At 38.3% G+C, this 21,063-nt stretch overlaps 1 protein-coding gene across 1 annotated transcript in view; it reads left to right on the top strand.

The window, feature by feature from the left end:
- LOC124793088 (cGMP-dependent protein kinase, isozyme 1-like) overlaps positions 1 to 21,063 on the top strand; it is a 405,887-nt gene that overhangs the window by 349,670 nt on the left and 35,154 nt on the right. The window contains exons 13-15 of the mRNA XM_047257993.1: positions 6,215 to 6,400; positions 16,998 to 17,064; positions 18,782 to 18,914. Of these exons, the coding sequence (XP_047113949.1) occupies positions 6,215 to 6,400; positions 16,998 to 17,064; positions 18,782 to 18,877 (349 nt within the window). The 3' untranslated portion in view covers positions 18,878 to 18,914. The remainder of the gene's footprint in view (positions 1 to 6,214; positions 6,401 to 16,997; positions 17,065 to 18,781; positions 18,915 to 21,063) is intronic.

Here is a 21,063-nt window from a genome sequence, read left to right as displayed (position 1 = left end):
ATAAGTTTGCCAGCCTTATTTAATACATCAAAATATTGTGGTTTTAGGTCTCCTTTCCTATTTATCAGTTGATCCAGGTACACATATTCTGTGACCCTGAGAAGTTACATACTTCCAATAGATATATTTCTCTCTGATATCCATTCGTTCACAATGATCTTTTGTTTTGTCGTAGTTAATTTTTAGGCAAGCTTCAGAGCAGACTGAGGCAAGTTCACTTACTGTTATTTGATGCAAGAGATAAAATAATAATAATTATTTACATACTACTGTAGTATTGCAACATTTATATATCCATGAAAAACATATTCCAGTTCAAATAATATTTCAGTAAAACCATTTGTACAACATATCAACTAATATATAAAATATCAAACAACGGAAAATCCAAGATGGAATATATAAAATATTTAATACACTATCAGCCATGTACCCTAATATTATGTCATAACATGTGAAAAAATTATTAATAAAACCCATTGAACATTATATAACATTGAAAAATATTGTTTCCTTAGCAAATTTATTTCAAACACTCTCACACTGACTTAGCAGAGGTACATAATGACTTTCTGGGTCCTTCAACAAATGGGCTCCATGCCTATGCAAGCACAACCAATTCCTGAAATTACATCCAAGCATTAGTCAATAATTAACATCATGGAATACATTGCAATAAGTTGTGACCTCAATTATTCTATAGTGTTCGAAACTATACTGTATTATATTTCTGTGATATATGGTAAAGCATTGTCTTATACCTGATATTATTTCAGTTATAACTGCACCAATTTCTGTCAGTTTTACTTATTTTCATTATTATTTTTATTATTCTTCATAATCACAGTCAGTATGTTTGGGGTCATTTTTGCTTGTTATTTCTCTATGTAACTGATACATAGACATTTCACTATGCCTTACTCATACTGTAACTCCCCAAAATTGTGTCTCACATAGTCAGCTACTGAAAATTATTTTAAGGCAGTGCCATAATTTTATTTTGACTGTTATTCTAGTTGTATGTCACATGAAACCTTTACAGTGTTCCAGTTCAGTCCATTGTCTCAGTATGATGCTGCATGTACTTGCACTTGTTTCTGGCTTTATTGTTCACAACCTTTCACATTTGGGTTAAACTGTGGTATGGACGATTTTCAGTGTTTGGATGGGGTGACATTAGGTATTTTCATTGTGATTTGATCATAACCTATGGTAACATATTACATTACATTAATTATGGCTTTATGCTTGGATGTGATTTCTGATATTAGTTCTGGTTGCATAGGTGTGAAGGCCAATTGGTGAAGAACCCTGAACACAATAAGTACCTTTTCTAGGACAATATGAGAGTGTTTGAACACCATTTGTTATGTAAGCAACATTTTTCAACAATTAATAATGTTCATTGGATTTCATCAATAATTTTATTTCACATGATCAGACCTACTATTAAAGTATCTGGCTGATAGTAGACCAGATACTTTATATATAAGTTGATGTATTGTATCAATGGTTTTCCTGCAGTATCATATGAATTGGAATATCTTATTCATAGACATATGTTGTAATACTACAATAGTATGTAAATAATTATTACAGTATTTCATAATATGGTCGATCAAATTTTATCTTTTGCACCATTTCTGGTTCTATACATGCTGTTCTCCTCCCACAGTGATTACATACTTTTTATATATTACATCCTGAAGCATTACTAAGTGTATATTGTTTTTCTGTATAACTATATATTACTATGATACACATACACTTGTATGTGCATCTCTTTGTAAATTTTTTGTTGTAAGTCTGAACTGCCACATCTTCCAACACTGTATTAGGTGAAATTTATTTTTCTATCTACTTTTGTACCCTTCTGATGTACATATTCTGTTAAGAAATGCTATGGGACATAACATAACAATGCTTTCACTGTAAGGTTACTATGAATACATCATGTACGTATGTTTACTTTTTGACTGTGAATACATTTCCATATACTGACTTTTAACTTACCTTGCAGTAAAATTGTAAAAATGTGATTATGACAAAGTGTCTAATTCAAAGACTCATGTAGACTCTACTACTTTGGACTATATCCCTATGCAGTCTGAAGACTACAGCATTGATTTATGTGTTCATTGTACCTTTCTTTCTCAGTCTCTCACAGTTTGGATTATGTAGAGGGCTTTGTATGAGTAACATACTATATTGTAATGGTGTGACTGTCTGTGTGTTTATGTTGTCTTTAAATGTGTGTTGCAGTTTTTTACATGTTGTGTAAGCAATTTTAATATTGTGTGGTCTGAAAGTATTTGCTATTTTTTAGCAGGGTTTGTGTGGAAATGGTGTGCAAACAGTTTTTTTTTTTTCAATTTTCTGTATGGCAGCTTGTTTATTACTGTTATTTTCTTCTATGTGAGGTTACCTGTAAGTGTGGCACCATAACAACTGTTATAAAAAGGATAGCCTGTTACTCACTGGAAGGATGACATGTTGAATTGCAGACAGGCACAACAAAAAAAGTTGATGAAATAAATATACTCCTCAATAGTGAATGGAAAGATGTTTCAGTGTTATGTTTTTGTGAGCATTGGTTACAAAATGAGCATTTTCAGTACTTAAAAATATTACATTTTAACCTTGCAAACTGCTTTTCTAGAATGGAATGAAAACATGGGGGAACTTGTATATATGTAAAAGAAAATGTAGATTATAAGAGTATAACATCTGTTTGCAAACTTGTTTGTGAAAGAGACTTTGAAATCTTAGCTGTTGAGTTAATGTCTGAAAACACTATTATTTTATGTGTGTATAGATCTCCTGTTAGCAACATAAGTGTCTTTTTTTTTTTTTTTTTTTTTTTTTTCCCAAAAAATTGGACCTTGCTTTAGGCAAACTTACTTAAGAAAACTGGGAAAACAGTGGTACTATGTGGGGATTTTAATATTGACTTTCTGAGCCATAACCCTCACAGGGAAACATTTTTAAATATTATAAAAGCCTACAATCTTTGTCTTACTGTTAGCTCTCCAACACATGTAACTAAAACTAGTGTCACTCTCCTTGATCAGGTATGTGTAACCATGGACAAGTGTACGTCAGAAAACTTTGATACCGGGTATAGTGACCACCTTTCGCAATTACTGACCATACCTGTAAATCACATTTCGACCAGTATAGAAAATGTTATCCATAAAAGGATTTATAGTGGGAAAAATATTGAATACTTCCAGTACCTAAACAGCGAACAATCTTGGAGAGAAGTATATGATACCTCTAATACTAACGAAAAGATGGAACATTTTTTGAACATTTTCAAGCATAATTTTGACATAGCTTTTCCACAAAGGAAAGTTATTTCCAAAAGCATGGATAGATTCAAAAACTGGATTACACCAGGCATCAGAGTATCTTGTAAAAGGAAGCATGAACTTTTTCTGCAGTCAAAAACTCACAGCAGTCCAGAATTTATTAATTATTTCAAAAAATACAACCTAGTTTTCAAATGCGTCATAAAGGAGGCAAAAATAAAGGAAAATGACAAATATATTATGCAGTCATCCAATAAAACTAAGTCCATGTGGAAAGCTGTGCAGAATCTTACAGGGAAGAAGACAACTCACAAAAATATTGTGATATCACATGATGGCAAGAATGTCACTGACCCTAGGGAAGTTGCAAACAGTTTCAGTTCTTACTATGCAACTGTTGCTGGGAAATTAGTAAAGGAAAAATTTGGAAATCCACCTAATACAACATGGAACGAACTTTCATCTATTGAAATAAATAATATATCCATGTTCCTCAGTCCAGTAAGTCCAACAGAGCTCCTAAATACCATTAATTCACTAAAGAGTAAGTACTCAACTGGTATTGATGATATTCCAGATTATATTATAAAAATAACAGCAAGACAATAACTTTCACCTTTATTGGACATATGCAATTCATCCTTACCATGTGGTGTCTTCGCTCAGCAACTGAAAATGGCAAAAGTAATACCCCTATATAAACAAGGTGATCATCAATGTATGGGTAACTATAGGCCTGTGTCTCTATTGTCAGGGTTTTCGAAAATTATTGAAAAAGTGTTCCTTTCAAAACTAATTACATTTTTCGACAAGAATAATATTATTTCTGGATGTCAACATGGCTTCAGACCACAGAGATGAATTGAAACTGCCACTTTCAATCTGATAAACCATGTCTTAAATGCAGTGGACAACCACAGAAATATCTCAGGTTTATTCTTGGACCTAACAAAAGCTTTTGACATGATTGATCATTCTATACTCCTGAGGAAGCTTGAATGGTATGGTGTAAGAGGTGTGCTAAATCAGTGGATTAAATCACAATTGGAATACCGTTCTCAGGTAACGGAAATTAAGTATGGGGAGGGAAATGAACTCCAGGTACACCTTTCAGAACCATGTGGACTAAGTCATGGTGTCCCACAGGGCTCCATTTTAGGTCCCTTTCTTTTTTTGGTCTACATTAATGATTTCCCATCACACGTTAGGGATTCTGAACCAGTACCATTTGCAGATGACGCCAGTCTATTGATTGAAGGGAATAATGAAGAAAATCTTACTGCATCTGCAAAAGATATTACAAAAGGAGTGTCTGAATGGTTTACCAGAAACCGGCTAGTAGTTAATCCCTAAAAAATGGTACTCATGAATTTCCACACTGGTCAAAATAAAAATCCGGCACAACCTGTAATATGTATAGATAACCAAAACATTAGTGCTGTCAATGAAACTAAATTTCTTGGGATTCATATCCAGGAAAATCTTAAATGGAACACTCATATCACAGCCCTAAATTCAAAACTAGCAAAAATGAGCTATGTGGTAATAATTCTCTGCAACAGTACTAGTGCAGAAACAGTTAGAGCTGTATACTTTGCCCGTGTGCATTCAATACTGAAGTACGGTATAATTTTCTGGGGAAATGTACATCAGACCATAACAGTTTTCAGGAAACAAAAGGCAATTATGAGAATAATGAAACAAGTGAGCAGCAGAAAATCATGCAAACCTTTCTTTAAAGATCTAAAGATCCTACCCCTTCCCTGCATTTATATACTGGAAGTAGTCACGCATGTCAAAAAAAGCATACTGAGAAAAGAAAACCTTCTTCCTCAAAACAAAAGTGTCCATGATTACAGTACCAGGTCAGACAGTGACATACATTTTAATCTTTGTAACACCACATTATGCCAAAAAGGTGTATACCATGCAGGAACAAAACTTTACAACAGATTACCAAGACATATAAAATCTCTTACTGAACTACAAAGCTGTAAAAAGTCTGTGACATCCTACCTTCTGAAAAACTGCTACTATTCAATCTCTCAGTATCTTATACAAGAAGAAAAAATGTAATTTGTATCTTTAATTGTAGAAATAAGTTATAAATATACAGTATTTCAAAAATTTGTAATTATTAACTGTATAGATCCAATTTGTCATAAAAATTTATAAAATGTATGTTTGACATTTGAAAATCCAATAGCTAAAAAGGTTTTCTGTCCAATATCCTGTGTACAATATATGTACTTAAAAAGAGATTTATATGGACAAATAAATATAAATATAAAAGACAGTTATACATAGAGCTTTTGACCAAATTTTCTTCAGAAAGGAAGGAAAACACACACACATTCACAGAAGCAGGCACACCTCAAATCTGCATGAGAACTATCTCCAGCTGCTCGTGTCTTAATTGTTGATATCCCAACCTGGAATTTACACTGTCCATTGTGGCACCACATAGTCATTTTCTGCAGCTGTTTGCTTGATCATGTTGAGTTTGTCAAGCTACAAATTTTTATTCTGCACTTAACTAGTGCTCTGAATGCAGGATGTTTGTTTGTTATAGGGTGGCAAGATGAGTTGTATATGGTAGTACCTGTTGATGTTTTCTGTGGACTGTGAAGGTATATCTACTAGTTAGTTTACTGATATTTAGGTCTCAGAAGTTGATACTATCATTGCTTACATACTCAAAGGTGATTTTTACATTTTTACCTGTTTATCAAACATTTTAAGTGTATTGTTATGAAAATTTATGTCACCATCTACAAGAGCAGTGTATAATGAACACACATTAAATTCCATTAGGCAAATCTGCATGCTGTACCTACAGAAATCCACTAGATGATTTGTTAGCTTACATGTGAAACTGATAATCATATATAATTTATTTACAGACCACCATTCCGTGGAAGTGACCATCTAAAAACATATAATATGATACTAAAAGGAATTGGAGCAGTAACTTTCCCTAAGTACATGTCAAAGTATGCTCAAAATATGATACGTCACCTCTGTCAACATCATGCTGCAGAACGTCTTGGATATCAAAAGGCAGGGATAAAGGATATAAAGGATCACAAGTAAGTTGTGTGAAAATCTTTTCTTAAGTACACACTCACTCTCTCTGTCTCTCTCTCTCTCTCTCTCTCTCTCTCTCTCTCTCTCTCTCTCTCACACACACACACACACACACACACACACACACACACACACACAAATCTGCTTCATTTTTTAATTTTTTTAATTTATTATAAGGCCTGTTCAGAGAGTAACTGAACAATTTATTTAGTAATATTTTCATTCAACTTACAAAAGTATAGTGCTTGTCTGTCTCAAGCTACTAGTGTTCTGTATTTCAAAGCTTTTGCCATGCATCTTAAAAAGTGTGTTCTGTCATTTTCTTCAGAGCCCATGAAAAATCCTTAACGTTGAAGGTAGAAAGGGTTGTAGTGTATATGACGATGATGTATACAGGCTTATTTTTCCAAGTGTGTGGTAAATCAAATGATGCATAATACAAATACGTATTATTTATAGACTGCACTTTATCTTAACAGGTTCATTAAGTTTCAGCTCTGGTGCTAACTATTTAAACATTCAGTTTCATCTGAGAGATAATGCCATCACCATTAATAGAATTTTGAATAATGGAAAATTTGATTGCAACTTTTGTAATATATAAAGGAACTTAAAGCAAATTTATTACACATGAATATTGGAAGCTTACTATTATTATCTTATCAACACTTACACAACTTGTTTGAGGATAGTCTTCAAGTGTGAGGGATCCTTATCATATAGCACTAACAGAGGATATTTTATGTTTATGGAGAAGGACAGCATGAATACACACATGTTTGTGCATCACAGAAATTTTGAAAAAACTGACCTGGCAGATGCCTGTACATAGTAGGGAACATTGCTCCAAAAGCCTATTTACAAAGTTTCAAGAAACAGAATTAAGTGAGGAGAGTAGGAATATAATTTTGGCCCTTAATCATCACTCACAATGAAAATGTGAAGACAAAATTAATGAAATGTAAAGGGAAAGAAGCATAATATGAGGTACAGTGAAATGTGTTCTATCATGCACTTCATAGTGGTTTACAGAGTGTTAATGTAGGTGCCTATGTATATGTAGGTGTAGACTATAATTCACAATGAGCCAAATAAAGTGTAATTGATTGCTAAATGACAATCATGATATGAAAGCTCTGCTGGGTTAGGATCAACATGTGAACTGGTTGTGTTGATGCAGTGGCGTGAGACTTACAAGTACACAGGCCTTGGCAGAAACTGTTATGAGGATAGTGCTGCCATGATTTAGCAGTCCACAGTTGTCTTATCTAATGACTTCTGTGATTACCACACATCTCCTGTGCCTGCATATTGCTACACAAAATTCTGATGAACAAACAACAACATGAAGCTTAGAAAGCCAACAGCTTCTTCCAATTTCTATTTAGGCAAACAATATCCCAGAAGTCCGATATATTAAGCTCATTAGTACAGCTGAAATGGAGTTAAATAATATCTATCATATGGTCTACAGAAGGCATATCATAAATTCAGCAAAAAATTGTAGACCAATAGAATTTAAGTCAGGTCATGTATTCTTTAAAGAGAAACAGAGCAGAGAGAAAATTCAGAGGTAAGCTGACTTTAAACAATAAAATCCAATCTGTAATGAGTCTTTCACTTTGCAGCTGTGTTCATTAAAAAAATTTAACATTTAGGCTTTACTGTAAGCAACAAAGTTCAATATAAAATGAATATTTCACTGTGCAACAGTGTGTGCACTGTTTTGAAACTTATTTGCAGAAAAAAACTTTCTACCTGGCTGAGACTTGAACCCAGGACTTTGCCTTTCACAGCTAATATTCCTGTCAACTAAACTGTGCAGGCATAACTCACAATCTGTCCTCAAAGTTTCAATTTGGCAAGGTACTCTAACTTTTCAAGCTTCACAAAGGCTCTCCAGCATATTTGACTTAGCAGATGCACACAAAAAGTTACAAAAAGCTGATGCAAGACATCAAATCCTACTACAAAATGGATGGTTTGTAAGCAAAACTGGAACAAATACCAAACAATAATTCCTCCATGGGAAATACTGGCTATGACACTAGAAATGATGGGGATCACACATTAGCAGAATTTACTAAGTAGATCAAATCTTTGTTTTTAAAACATTCTTTCAGAAGGAAATAAGTGGAAACTGGACTTCTGAAGTTCCACATGAAATAAATTTGATACTGACTATATTTTATCAAAAAATGTGATATTTTAAACCACTTTATAATTTCAAGTGTCCTTAGATGTTTGAGATCCAGAGTAATCGCTAGACATGGAGATAAATAGTATGAAACTCATGTGACAAGAAGTCAGAAATGTGGATCACAAGAATTTATTTAAGTATTAGGAGGTATACCAAAGCAAATCAATTACATACTGTGGTGCTACAGTGTATAGGCAGTGATGACACTGAGTAATCACACAGCACAGGAACACACACTTCAGAAGCATCTGAATTCAAAAGTCATAAGACATACTAACTGGTAGAGAGTTTTGTGTGAGGTCTCTGTTAACTGTCAGCATGATGTTTGTTGAAGCAGTATTGTGACTGTAAGGATAATGTCAGCAGAAAGGTTGGAGGTGAGAGTGGTGGTATCAATGTCGTGTGGTAATTTGATGGTCTTGCAGAACTGTTGTTGAATGGAGCCATCAGCAGTATGGTGATATGCAAGCTGATCTTCAATGAGGAGGTTGTTGTCTGTGAGCTTGTTGTTGAGTTCCTTAGGCAGTAAATTGTGGATGTCCAATTGCAAATAGAAGACTGATGATATGGTACCACTAATGGGACCACCAACAAGTGTATCAGATGGGAGACCTTGGCAAGTGTTGATGTCCAGTGAGGTGTTTCGTAGTGGCCATGCAGGTTTGAATGAGTTAATAGATACTGTAGTAAGTTTCCCATTTAATAACATGTGGAATGTATGACTGTCTCTTTAAACACTTTGTGAGGGCATGAGAGTGGTGGGTATAGGACAGATCATACCATGTTATCTCGTAACATTACAAATTCGCAATCTTCAAGTGCTTAATGTAGAAAGACGTTAGGTACTGAGTGCAAAGGGGGCAAAAGTATGTGGAGGTGAGCAGTATGTTGTTTGACATGAGAGACCAGGTCAGGTAGGTCTGGGAGCATAATTGATGGTTCCTGAAGTGTAAAGTCCACCAGTAGGCATGGCAGTTCATGACATAGTATTTCAGTCAGTGAGGCTCCAAGGTAATGTTTTTGTGCTGTGTGACTCCCAGAAGTACCCATAGTAATTCCTCACTCCACAGGCCACTGTGGCACATAAAGACCACTTTTAATTTCCAGTGTCAACACTTGACATAACTGCTGCTTTGTGGATGCTATTCTGTGGTTTTGAATCACCTAGTGCCTCTCATATTGCACAGTTCTAAGAAGAGGGTGGATATGAACTGCCAGTCCTGGTCAGTTGTGGTGGACAAGCGACAGCCAAAGCCTGAGATCCACATTTTGATAAATTCTTTGGATTAGATTCAGCTGTTATCTCTTTTAGTGGTATTGCTTCAACCCATCTCGTGATGGCATGATTGATCATCAAGAGAATGTAGTGGTAGCCACAGGAGGCAGATAATGGGCCAGCAAGATCAAAATGCACATCTTGGAAGTACTATTTTTTGGATCTCAAAGCGACCTAGGGACAATCATGTGTGATATGAAACCTTGCTCTTTTGACACAGTCTTTCTTCAATTAGGCCATATGAGCTGATTCATCACCAGACAAAAGGTTAGACAAATGCTGGGGGTGTGCCAGATTGTGTACTAGTTAGAAGATGACTCAGCAGAATTGTTGAAGTACAAGAGAATGTCTCCAATTTTTTGAAACATAACAGAGTATAAGGCAGGATCCATTGGGGTAGGTTAAAGTTCTATCCATAGGTTCATGGATGGGTCATGAATGATGGCTTGTAACTTTATCTTGCTCTCATGCCTCAGCAAGCTGTTTGTAGTCAAAGTGTGATGACAAGGGATTGACGTGCAAGAAATAGCTTGCCACAATATTTTCTGCACCTTTCAGGTGATGTAAATCTATGGTAAAATGGGCAAGTGCCAAAATTGTTGGGGGCAACAGTCCTTGGGTGGATTTCAAACAGAGTAAGCCAGTGGATGATGATCAGTATAAATAATCAGGGGGTGTCCTACACCATGCCTGAAGTAGCACCATGCTTCATAGAGTGTTAGTAGTTCCCTGTTGTATGTGGACCACTCGCTTTATGATGGTGTGAGCTTTCATGAGAAAAAAAAAACAGAGTGACTGCTGAGCACCCACCACCTCTTGTTGCAGCACAGAACCAATAGCTGTGTCACTTGCATCTGCTGTTATGATCAGCTGTGCATCAGGGAGGGGGTGTGCCAAAGTGATGACATGGAGCAGGTAGTCTACAGTGTGGTCAAAAGCAGATTTCACCTTGATTGTCCATGTGAGTAGGTTTTTGCCAGTGGTGTTCTTGCTGGAGAGATCTTACAATGCCAATGCTTGCAGGGAGGTTGCCTATGGAAAGTGTCTGCTTTAGAAACTAATCATGTCTAAGAACCAACATAGTTCTTGATAGTCTTGGGTTAGCGGCAGTTGCTGATTAGTCTCTATATGCTGTGATGTGGGACAGATGCCCAAAGCATTTACAATATGTCCAACAAAGGCGACTTCTTTGAGTTCAAGTTGGCAATTGTCTTCATTGCCCATGATACCATTGTGAGAGAGGACGTTGAGGATTTGTTCTAAAAGCGTGTTGTGGGAAGCACCATCTGATGAGGAAATTAAGATATCATCAAGATAAGCATAACAGAATGGGAACTTGAATAGTAAACCATCCATGAAGCATTGCCATGTTTGTGCCATGTTCTTAAGTCCATATGGCATAAACATAAAGCCAAACAAACCAAAAAGCATGATATTGCCATTTTGTGAATGTCTCCTGATCACATAGATATTTGTAGGTATGTGATCTTCCAATCAATGACACTAAATTGTTTAAATATTCTTGCATCACCTGCAAAGCTTACTCTCTCTCTCTCTCTTCCTCTCCTTGTGGTACGTCTCATCCGTATCTTCAAGATACACATGTGACAATGTTCTGCGCATAGCTTAAAAAGCAGATTTAATAACTCCTGAAACAGCTCATGTTCAACAACAAGAATTATCCCTGTGCCAAAAGAATGAAAGTGTGCAAGGGATGAGGTGGAAGACGGTATTTCCAGCATGACAGGATGTCCTTAACACAGTTACCCTGGGGTAGCCGGTGGACAGTGGCCTATTTAGAGCAACCTGGCACATAGAGCATGCAGGAGAAAGTTTTTCAGCTATGTTTAGCATGGTCTGTGACAGTGTAACTATATGGTTCCATTCACTTTTGGAATTAAAAAAAAGTATGGCAATTGCTTGTTTGACATTGTCTAAAGTGTTTAAAACACTGGCGTCAATTTCTAGGTGTATTGCAATTTTAGGAATAAATAAACAATAATCTTAAAAACATTCATTAAACAATGTCTTGTGCACACTATATTAGCCTAAAATTGTGAGGTCCTCCCAGTCCAGAAGCTAGACACAGACTGAGTGAATTTCCCGCTATTTCCTCCAAGCCGTCATTTTGGATTATGGCACAGGAGGAGGAGGGGGGAGGGTCAACAGGCCCCCTGGTGATGGTATTGTGAACTAGGTCAGCTGGCCTTCAGACCTCAAGGTGAACACACTGGATGGAGCTACTGTCTAGTGCTCAATCAACAGCAATTCAAACTGTTTATATAAACAATATACCACACAGAGGGAGGGGGAGGGGTAGAGTTAGTTTATTGGAGGAGGCCCAAAGTTTGAACTTCCCGCCATTATGTCAGCACAACATTGCCACATCTATGGCCGCCATCTTGAATCCATCATCTTGAATAAATTTGGCAACAATGCAGAGTGTAGTGGCACTCTCTTTGCTCTAGTAAGGCAATGACAATGTCACCCCACTCTTGAACTGTTGGAAGATTTATTCAAGATGATGGATCCCAGATGGCAGCCATAGATGTGGCAATGTCGTGCTGACATCATGGCAGGAAGTTCAAACTTTTGGCCACCTCCAATAATCTAACTCTACCCCTCACCCTACCCCCTCCCTTTTTCCCTCCCCCATCTGGAGACTGCCAGGAAAAGGATTCAGTCTGTGCTTTGCTGGCTGCTAGGATGGACATAAGTATTTTGTATGCAGTATAGTATGTTGTTTATTTAAACAATTTGAATTGCCATTGATCAAGCTGTAGACAGGAGCTCCATCCCATGTGTTCACCTTGAGGTTGGGAGGCCAGCTGACTTAGTTCACAACACCACCACCAGAGTGTGCTGTTGGTCCTCCCTCTCTCCTCTCCCCTTCCCTTCCCCAAGATGGTGGCCTGGGGAACATATGGTGAGAAATTTGCTCAGTCTGTGCTGAGCTTCCTGAGAGGACAAATGTGATTGTTTACTGTGTACTATGTGTTCAATGGATGAGATGTTTGTGCTGGAGAAGGACTAGGTTAGCAGGTATATTAGCTGTAACCATACAACTGAGGACTATGTCCATAGCCACTTGCATGATACTTGGAAATCAATGATATTTGATGACTGTATGAAGGAGACAAATGTGCTGCATGAAAAATTAAGATGCAGCAAGATGGGGCTAAGTTACACTTTGCAACTTATACTGATGAATGTGTGAGCTGTAACTATAGATCATCCAATAAAAGTCCAGTCAGTCTTCCAAAGTGCAAGAGGCAAGATATTACCCACTGCGGCACAACACTCATGGCACCAGCACATGCTAAGCACTTCCTGTCATGCTGGAAATACCTGCAGTCTTCCTCCTTAGCACTCGCACACAGAAGTCCAGGATGTTTGGTACTGAGTAGCAGTCCATAATGGTATGAACATGAAGGATTGTGTAATCATTATGCAACCTGAGAGATCCATTTCTTGGGGGACAAACTTGATGGGTGAAGCCCAGAAACTATCAAAGGGGCAAACTATGGCAACATGTAATGTCTCATACACTGCCACTTTTGCAGCCCTAAGTAGGTCCAGCAGTAGCCAACACGGTATGTGACACACCTGTGGACTGTTCCATTCTTAATGGCACACTGTGTGACTCATTCTTGTGGGCGAATGTTTGGAGACACAGTAGAGCTTAGGCAAGCAAGTGGCACAGTACTGATCTTTTTAGAGGTGAATGGAGGCAGTGCTGTGAACCTGTATGTAGATGGCAGTAGAGGTGCAGTATAGCATGGTGTAGAGATGATGGCAAGAACTCACCATTGGATAGGTCCGGAACCAGGTGAAAGTGATGGAAAGAATCCATGCCAATAACTGGTTTTGATAAATCTGTGATTATAAATATCTAAGTGAAAACATTGTTCAAGTTGAGGTGTAGTGTGTGGATTCATGATCCATAGACCTGGATTGTCATATCATTTGCTGCACAGAGTTGGACAGGTGTGTATTCTGGCATTCAATGTGTTGAAGGGGGCAGGAAAGTACTGACATCTGAGTCAGTGTTAATGAGATGTAATTGGCCACTAATGTGGTCACATACAAACAATCTGTTTTTGTGAAAAAAGTGGGCTGGATGCAGTCCAGCCTCATCATTATGGGTGTGTAGGCAGTCTGGTGAACAGTGCGTGAAGTTTTGGAAATTGCATGGTGGATTACAGTTGCAAGCAGAATAAGTATATTGTTCGTGGTACCAGGAAAAGTGATTCTTTGTGGGTGTGGCATATGGTCAGCAGTGTTCTGCACAGGTTTGGGCACAACACAGTTGTTGGTGCTCTGCACAGGTGCAGGTGTGACATACACTCCTGGAAATTGAAATAAGAACACCGTGAATTCATTGTCCCAGGAAGGGGAAACTTTATTGACACATTCCTGGGGTCAGATACATCACATGATCACACTGACAGAACCACAGGCACATAGACACAGGCAACAGAGCATGCACAATGTCGGCACTAGTACAGTGTATATCCACCTTTCGCAGCAATGCAGGCTGCTATTCTTCCATGGAGACGATCGTAGAGATGCTGGATGTAGTCCTGTGGAACGGCTTGCCATGCCATTTCCACCTGGCGCCACAGTTGGACCAGCGTTCGTGCTGGACGTGCAGACCGCGTGAGACGACGCTTCATCCAGTCCCAAACATGCTCAATGGGGGACAGATCCGGAGATCTTGCTGGCCAGGGTAGTTGACTTACACCTTCTAGAGCACGTTGGGTGGCACGGGATACATGCGGACGTGCATTGTCCTGTTGGAACAGCAAGTTCCCTTGCCAGTCTAGGAATGGTAGAACGATGACGGTTTGGATGTACCGTGCACTATTCAGTGTCCCCTCGACGATCACCAGTGGTGTACGGCCAGTGTAGGAGATCGCTCCCCACACCATGATGCCGGGTGTTGGTCCTGTGTGCCTCGGTCGTATGCAGTCCTGATTGTGGCGCTCACCTGCACGGCGCCAAACACGCATACGACCATCATTGGCACCAAGGCAGAAGCGACTCTCATCGCTGAAGACGACACGTCTCCATTCGTCCCTCCATTCACGCCTGTCGCGACACCACTGGAGGCGGGCTGCACGATGTTGGGGCGTGAGCGGAAGACGGCCTAACGGTGTGCGGGACCGTAGCCCAGCTTCATGGAGACGGTTGCGAATGGTCCTCGCCGATACCCCAGGAGCAACAGTGTCCCTAATTTGCTGGGAAGTGGCGGTGCGGTCCCCTACGGCACTGCGTAGGATCCTACGGTCTTGGCGTGCATCCGTGCGTGATCCGGTCCCAGGTCGACGGGCACGTGCACCTTCCGCCGACTACTGGCGACAACATCGATGTACTGTGGAGACCTCACGCCCCACGTGTTGAGCAATTCGGCGGTACGTCCACCCGGCCTCCCGCATGCCCACTATACGCCCTCGCTCAAAGTCCGTCAACTGCACATACGGTTCACGTCCACGCTGTCGCGGCATGCTACCAGTGTTAAAGACTGCGATGGAGCTCCGTATGCCACGGCAAACTGGCTGACACTGACGGCGGCGGTGCACAAATGCTGCGCAGCTAGCGCCATTCGACGGCCAACACCGGGGTTCCTGGTGTGTCCGCTGTGCTGTGCGTGTGATCATTGCTTGTACAGCCCTCTCGCAGTGTCCGGAGCAAGTGTGGTGGGTCTGACACACCGGTGTCAATGTGTTCTTTTTTCCATTTCCAGGAGTGTAGCTGGCAGTGCTGCACACAGGTGTGGATGGCAGGTGAGTGGGGGGTTTGTTGTTGCTGTGTAAAGGTCATAACTCCAGCTGAGCACAGGGACATCAGAATCAGCGAAAGTCAGGTGAAGTCAACTCAGCTCATTGTAGCTGGGCTGTCAGTTGTGCAGCCATCGTAGTTGCAAGTCATGCTCACCATCAATGCTGTTGACATTAGTTATATGTTGTCTATGCTGTATGGTAGAACGTATTCGATCAGTGAGTTCAAGGCATGCCTCCAAAGGTCGTGCTCATGGGCAACCATAGGCAGTTGGACTTGTGAGAGGAAGCTTCACAAACCACAAGGTGGATAAGGTGTGATCAGGCATGAGGTGGAGATCAGTCTGTGTGCCATAATTGTGATGGAGTCTTGCTCCTTAAAACTTTGTTATAAATAATGTGAGGAATTGCTCCAGGAACCAGGTGAGGAGGTGGTGGAGTAGAGCAGTTTTCATAGTCTCATATTTGTTGTCTATCAAGTGGAAAGGTGATATCACATGTCATCTTCATGTTCCCACATCTAGCTAAGCAGAGTGGTGAATTTTGTACCATCACTGATGACATCACTTGAATCAAAAATGTTGTCTACAATGTCAAATTTGGTTGTTGTATTCAAACAGGAGGTAGCTTGAGATGTGTTCTGTTTCTGACTGTTTGCCAAGGCAATGTTCGTAGTGGAAGAACAGCTGAGCAAGTGCCACGAGCGAGATGATGTGCAGTAGGCAATGCATCTGGCTGCATGAAGTCTGGAGTGATCAGATTCGGCATCGTATGATTTATAGCTCTTTGAAAGTAAGTAGTCATGAATCCAACCAGTTGGATTCCTGTGGCTTGGAAGTAGCCCAGTTTCTGCGTGAACAGGATCCTCTGCAAGATCTCGTAGTACATTGTGTGCTACATACAACTGCTTTCCATTGTTGAACACTGCAATAGCACTGTTCAGAGGATTGTCACTTTCACTTTTTATCACACAATATGCATGCAAGGTGTTATCCATAGCATCTGATGCAATGGCACAAGAATTGTTGTCCAACGGCATAATTGTGTGGTACAGTAAGAGCATGATGACAGCATTGTGGTTGCACAGTAGCTGGAAATGTTCAAATTATAAGTGAACATGGTCATCGGAAGTGTAATGCAGTGGTGTATAGCACAATATAGCACAATTTTATGAACAAAAGTAACGTACACTTCAGAGGCATCCAAACTCAACAGTCATAAGGCAAACACTAGTCAGAGAATTTTGTGTGAGGTAACAGTTGACCACCAGTGACGATGTTTGTAGACACTGTGTTCCTACAATACTAATGTACTTTTTTTTTTTTTTTTTTTGTTTCTTTCAGATGGTTTCATGGATTTGACTGGGAAGCACTAAGGAAAGGGACAATGAGAGCTCCGATCATACCAGTGGTAAATATAAGCACAACTTTTCTGGCAGGTTTAAATTACCTCTGCAACAGTTTAAATATTTGTAGGGTTCCAACAGTTTTAAAATACCATAACACAACATCCAGTGTTTGAACATAGTGATAAGACTAATAGTCACATTTTTATTTTGTCTTTTCTCCTGGTTTCAGTTTTGAAGCTGTGAATGAATAGCAATGTTCCATTACCTAGTAGTGACTTCTATTCTTTATATTATAACACTGTCATGATTATATGTATGAATAAAGATGGTTTTTCCTTATTTTTGGTGATATTTTACTAAAAGTGTTCTAATCATTTGACTTTTGTATTACTGCAGAACTTTAGTTCAGATACCGTAGTATACCAAGAGAAAATAAAATTACTTTCTTTACAAAATTATTACTACAGAATTGCTGCAAGGTTTTGTCCAGCATCCTTTTCTTTTTCTTACATACATGAATGATTACCTAGTTCTTTGCCCTACAAGTCAGTAATGTATTCCGACAATATGACTCTCACAATGAATGATCCTATCATAGACAAAGTGAGAAGAAAAACACATTGTCTACAAAAAAATGAACTAATGCAAAATAAAAACCAAAACTGAAATAATATTTTTCTTCCCACAAACTAAGTGGAAAGTGTGTGAATGTGTCAGATTACTAGAAATCATTTGGACCCATTGAAGTGGCATGGAAACAAAGACCAATTGTCCATTAAACTATCATGTGTGATTTACTAGGTGAATTAAAATTTTGTGGCAGCAAGTAACACTTCAGTCTTCATATTTTTTCTTTTCCATTCTCACTTAACTTGTGGAAGTAGTCATGCTGGCCATATTTAAAATAACTAAAAATATTAACTCTGTACTTTCCTCTATACTTAAAGCCTGTCTCCTCTCAATAAAAAAGAGCCAATACTTTAACATACAGAGGTTATATTTAGAAAGATGGAACAATGAACAGAAATAACATAAATTTAGAATATACTTGATTAAATAAGTCCAAAAATAGTCTCAAATATACTGGCAAAAAACTGTATAATAAACCACGTCTGAGAGTGAGAGATATACCATAAACTCCTTGGAGAAATATCTACTGAATCTATTAATCAACTGCTATGTTTACAAAGCAGAATAATTCTTTAACAGTGCACTATCGTAAACCATACATTTAACGGTCAACATAAAATATAAATATAATGTATAATCTTTAATGGAAAGTTGTATTATTGTATACATATAAAACACACAGCATGTCCATGACCTGTCATGGATGAACAACTGAATGAAAATGAATGAAAATAAAGTACTGGGCAATACAATGAGTTAGGTACTTCTTGGGTTTCTTGAAACTAGAGATCACTTTTTTGAGAGCAAAGAGGTTAAAGAGAAAGGCAATAAAATGTATGATCAAGTACAGGATGAGTCACTAACTGTAGCAAAGCATACTTTCATTATATAATATTCATTCTCCTAAGTAACTTAATTTTTGTCACATATGCTCCAACATCCATTTTCTTGATTATTGTTCCTTTTTACCATGACTCACAAACAAGTATCTCAAGTTCTATGTACTCAGAACAATATAACTTCCTTTAAGATAAATCCACTCCGGTATAAAATGCATAGATAAGTATCTGCCCACCTTTGACGTAATTTCATTTATTTTTTAGTATGGGCTTGGTGTGACAAATACATTTTTGAATATTAATGTTTCAGATTAAAGGACCCACTGATACATCCAATTTTGATAAGTACCCTAAGACAAAAGACAATGCTCCTGATGAATTTTCTGGTTGGGACAAAGATTTCTAGGAAAATAACACAACGATGACTATGTGCAGTTCAAGAAGTGAGTATTTATGATATACAGTATATTTCCATTATATTTGTGGATTTTAACATAACTTAAATGTTGAACTTTTTCACGGTTTTGTTTAATATCATTAAAATTACTAAGAGACAGTAAGGCTCACTAGCACTTATCTTCGGTAAGTCCAGCTTCTGATATTGCCAATAAGACACTTCAAGTAGAAAATAATTCTCCTAGCTTTCACAACTATTTATTTTTTCATCAGAGTATAAAGAGAGATTATTGTAGAAGAGATGGTTCAAATGGCTCTGAGCACTATGGGACTCAACTGCTGAGGTCATTAGTCCCCTAGAACTTAGAACTAGTTAAACCTAACTAACCTAAGGACATCACAAACATCCATGCCCGAGGCAGGATTCGAACCTGCGACCGTAGCGGTCTTGCGGTTCCAGACTGCAGCGCCTTTAACCGCACGGCGTAGAAGAGATTCTGACCCTAGGTTAAGAGAGATCTGCTTGTTGTGAGGAGGATGGAAGCCCAACATGAAGTCAAAGATATTCGAGAGGCTTGGAGGATGAAATTAGTACATTATTAAGAGCGCTGTGGTAGCTTAAGTTCAGAGATGACAAAAACAATGAAGTGAGAAGAAGGCTGGCTTCAAACAAGCAGAGAAAATAAAAAGTGGAAAATAATATTAAATAAGAAACACTTTATAAAGTTCTGTAAAATTATATTTATTTGGTCACGAACCAACTTTCAGCTACTTAGACCATTTTCAGGTAACAACTTAATGTCACAAACATAGATAAAATTGTGTGTAACTTACACAGATAGTAAACAATGCAAACTCCAGTTTGGAATGTGAACAATGTAGGAAAAGACAGATTGCTATTTACCATAAAAATGACATGTTAAGTTGCAGAAAGGCACAATTAAAAGACCTAAGCTTTTGGCCACAGCCTTAATCATAAATACAAAGAGAAATGCACACCATTCACTCACACAAGCAGGCACACCTCACACAGACATGACCACCAACTTGGACCAGAATGATATTGTGGTCCAAGCTGCTGGAGTTGGCAGTCATGTACATGAAGGGCGCTTGCTTGTGTGAATGAATTGTGTGTGTTTCTCTTTCTTTTTCTGATGAAGACAGTGGCTGAAAGTTTATGAGTAAGTGTCTTTTAATTGTGCCTGTCTGCATCTTGACATGTCATCTTTATGGTATAAAGTAGCAATCTATCTTTTCCTACATTGTTCACACAGATATTACATACACAGAAGATACAAAAATGACATGTAGAGTGTCTACATAGGAAAACATATTTTTGTTATGCAGAAATAGTTATATTAGCTAAACAAGGAAACAAGCTTTGTATGTGAAGGTATATTTACAGCTGATGAAAATTAAAGTGAATTTGTGACTAAAATTTAATTTAACAGAGGAGAAAAAGGAAATTGACATTGGTCATTTAATACTAAGCTGGCATTCTGTGTTTGTTGATTTCCAGTAGAGCCATCTTTCTGCCATTATTAACAGAATGTAAAACTTTACATTCTACATCATATGAGCAGTTTACTGTTAAAAGATGATCAGCAGAGGTTAAATCTTTCTTTCTTATTTCCAGCTTCTCTCATGTTCGGATATCCTAATTATCATCATTCTGCCTCACAACTTGAGACCTATATTTTGTAATATTGATAGCATATGAAAATTTTTATTCAGTAATATGGGCAAACTACAATCACATGCATTCATCGTGGAAAAATATGTATTGGTCTTTCAACTGAAAATAGCTCATGTGATGTCTTCTTCTTTCTTGGCTCTACAGCTCATGATGAGCCTTGGACTCTTCTACAATTTCCTTCCATCTCTCTCGGTCCTTTGCCAATACTCTCCACTTTCTATAGCCCATCTTCCTAAGATCTTTGATTACTCCATCTTCCCATCTGGCTCTTGGTTGACCACATCCTCTCTGTCCTCCTGGCTTTCCTTGTAATATTCTTTTTGGTACTTCTGTATCATTCATGTGAGCCACATGTCCCACCCACCTCAGTCTGGATGATTTCACTACCCTTCTGATGGGTTGGTCTTTGTATATGGTGTACAACTCATGGTTGTATCTCCTCCACCATCTTCCTCTTTCACAGATTGGGCCAATAATTCATCTAAGTACCTTTCTTTCAA

This window comes from Schistocerca piceifrons, chromosome 1 (genome assembly GCF_021461385.2).
Source record: "Schistocerca piceifrons isolate TAMUIC-IGC-003096 chromosome 1, iqSchPice1.1, whole genome shotgun sequence".
NCBI classification, from domain to species: Eukaryota; Metazoa; Arthropoda; class Insecta; order Orthoptera; family Acrididae; genus Schistocerca; species Schistocerca piceifrons.
The sequence above is the reverse complement of the archived record's forward strand: the minus strand, read 5'-3'. Positions and strand labels throughout refer to the sequence as shown.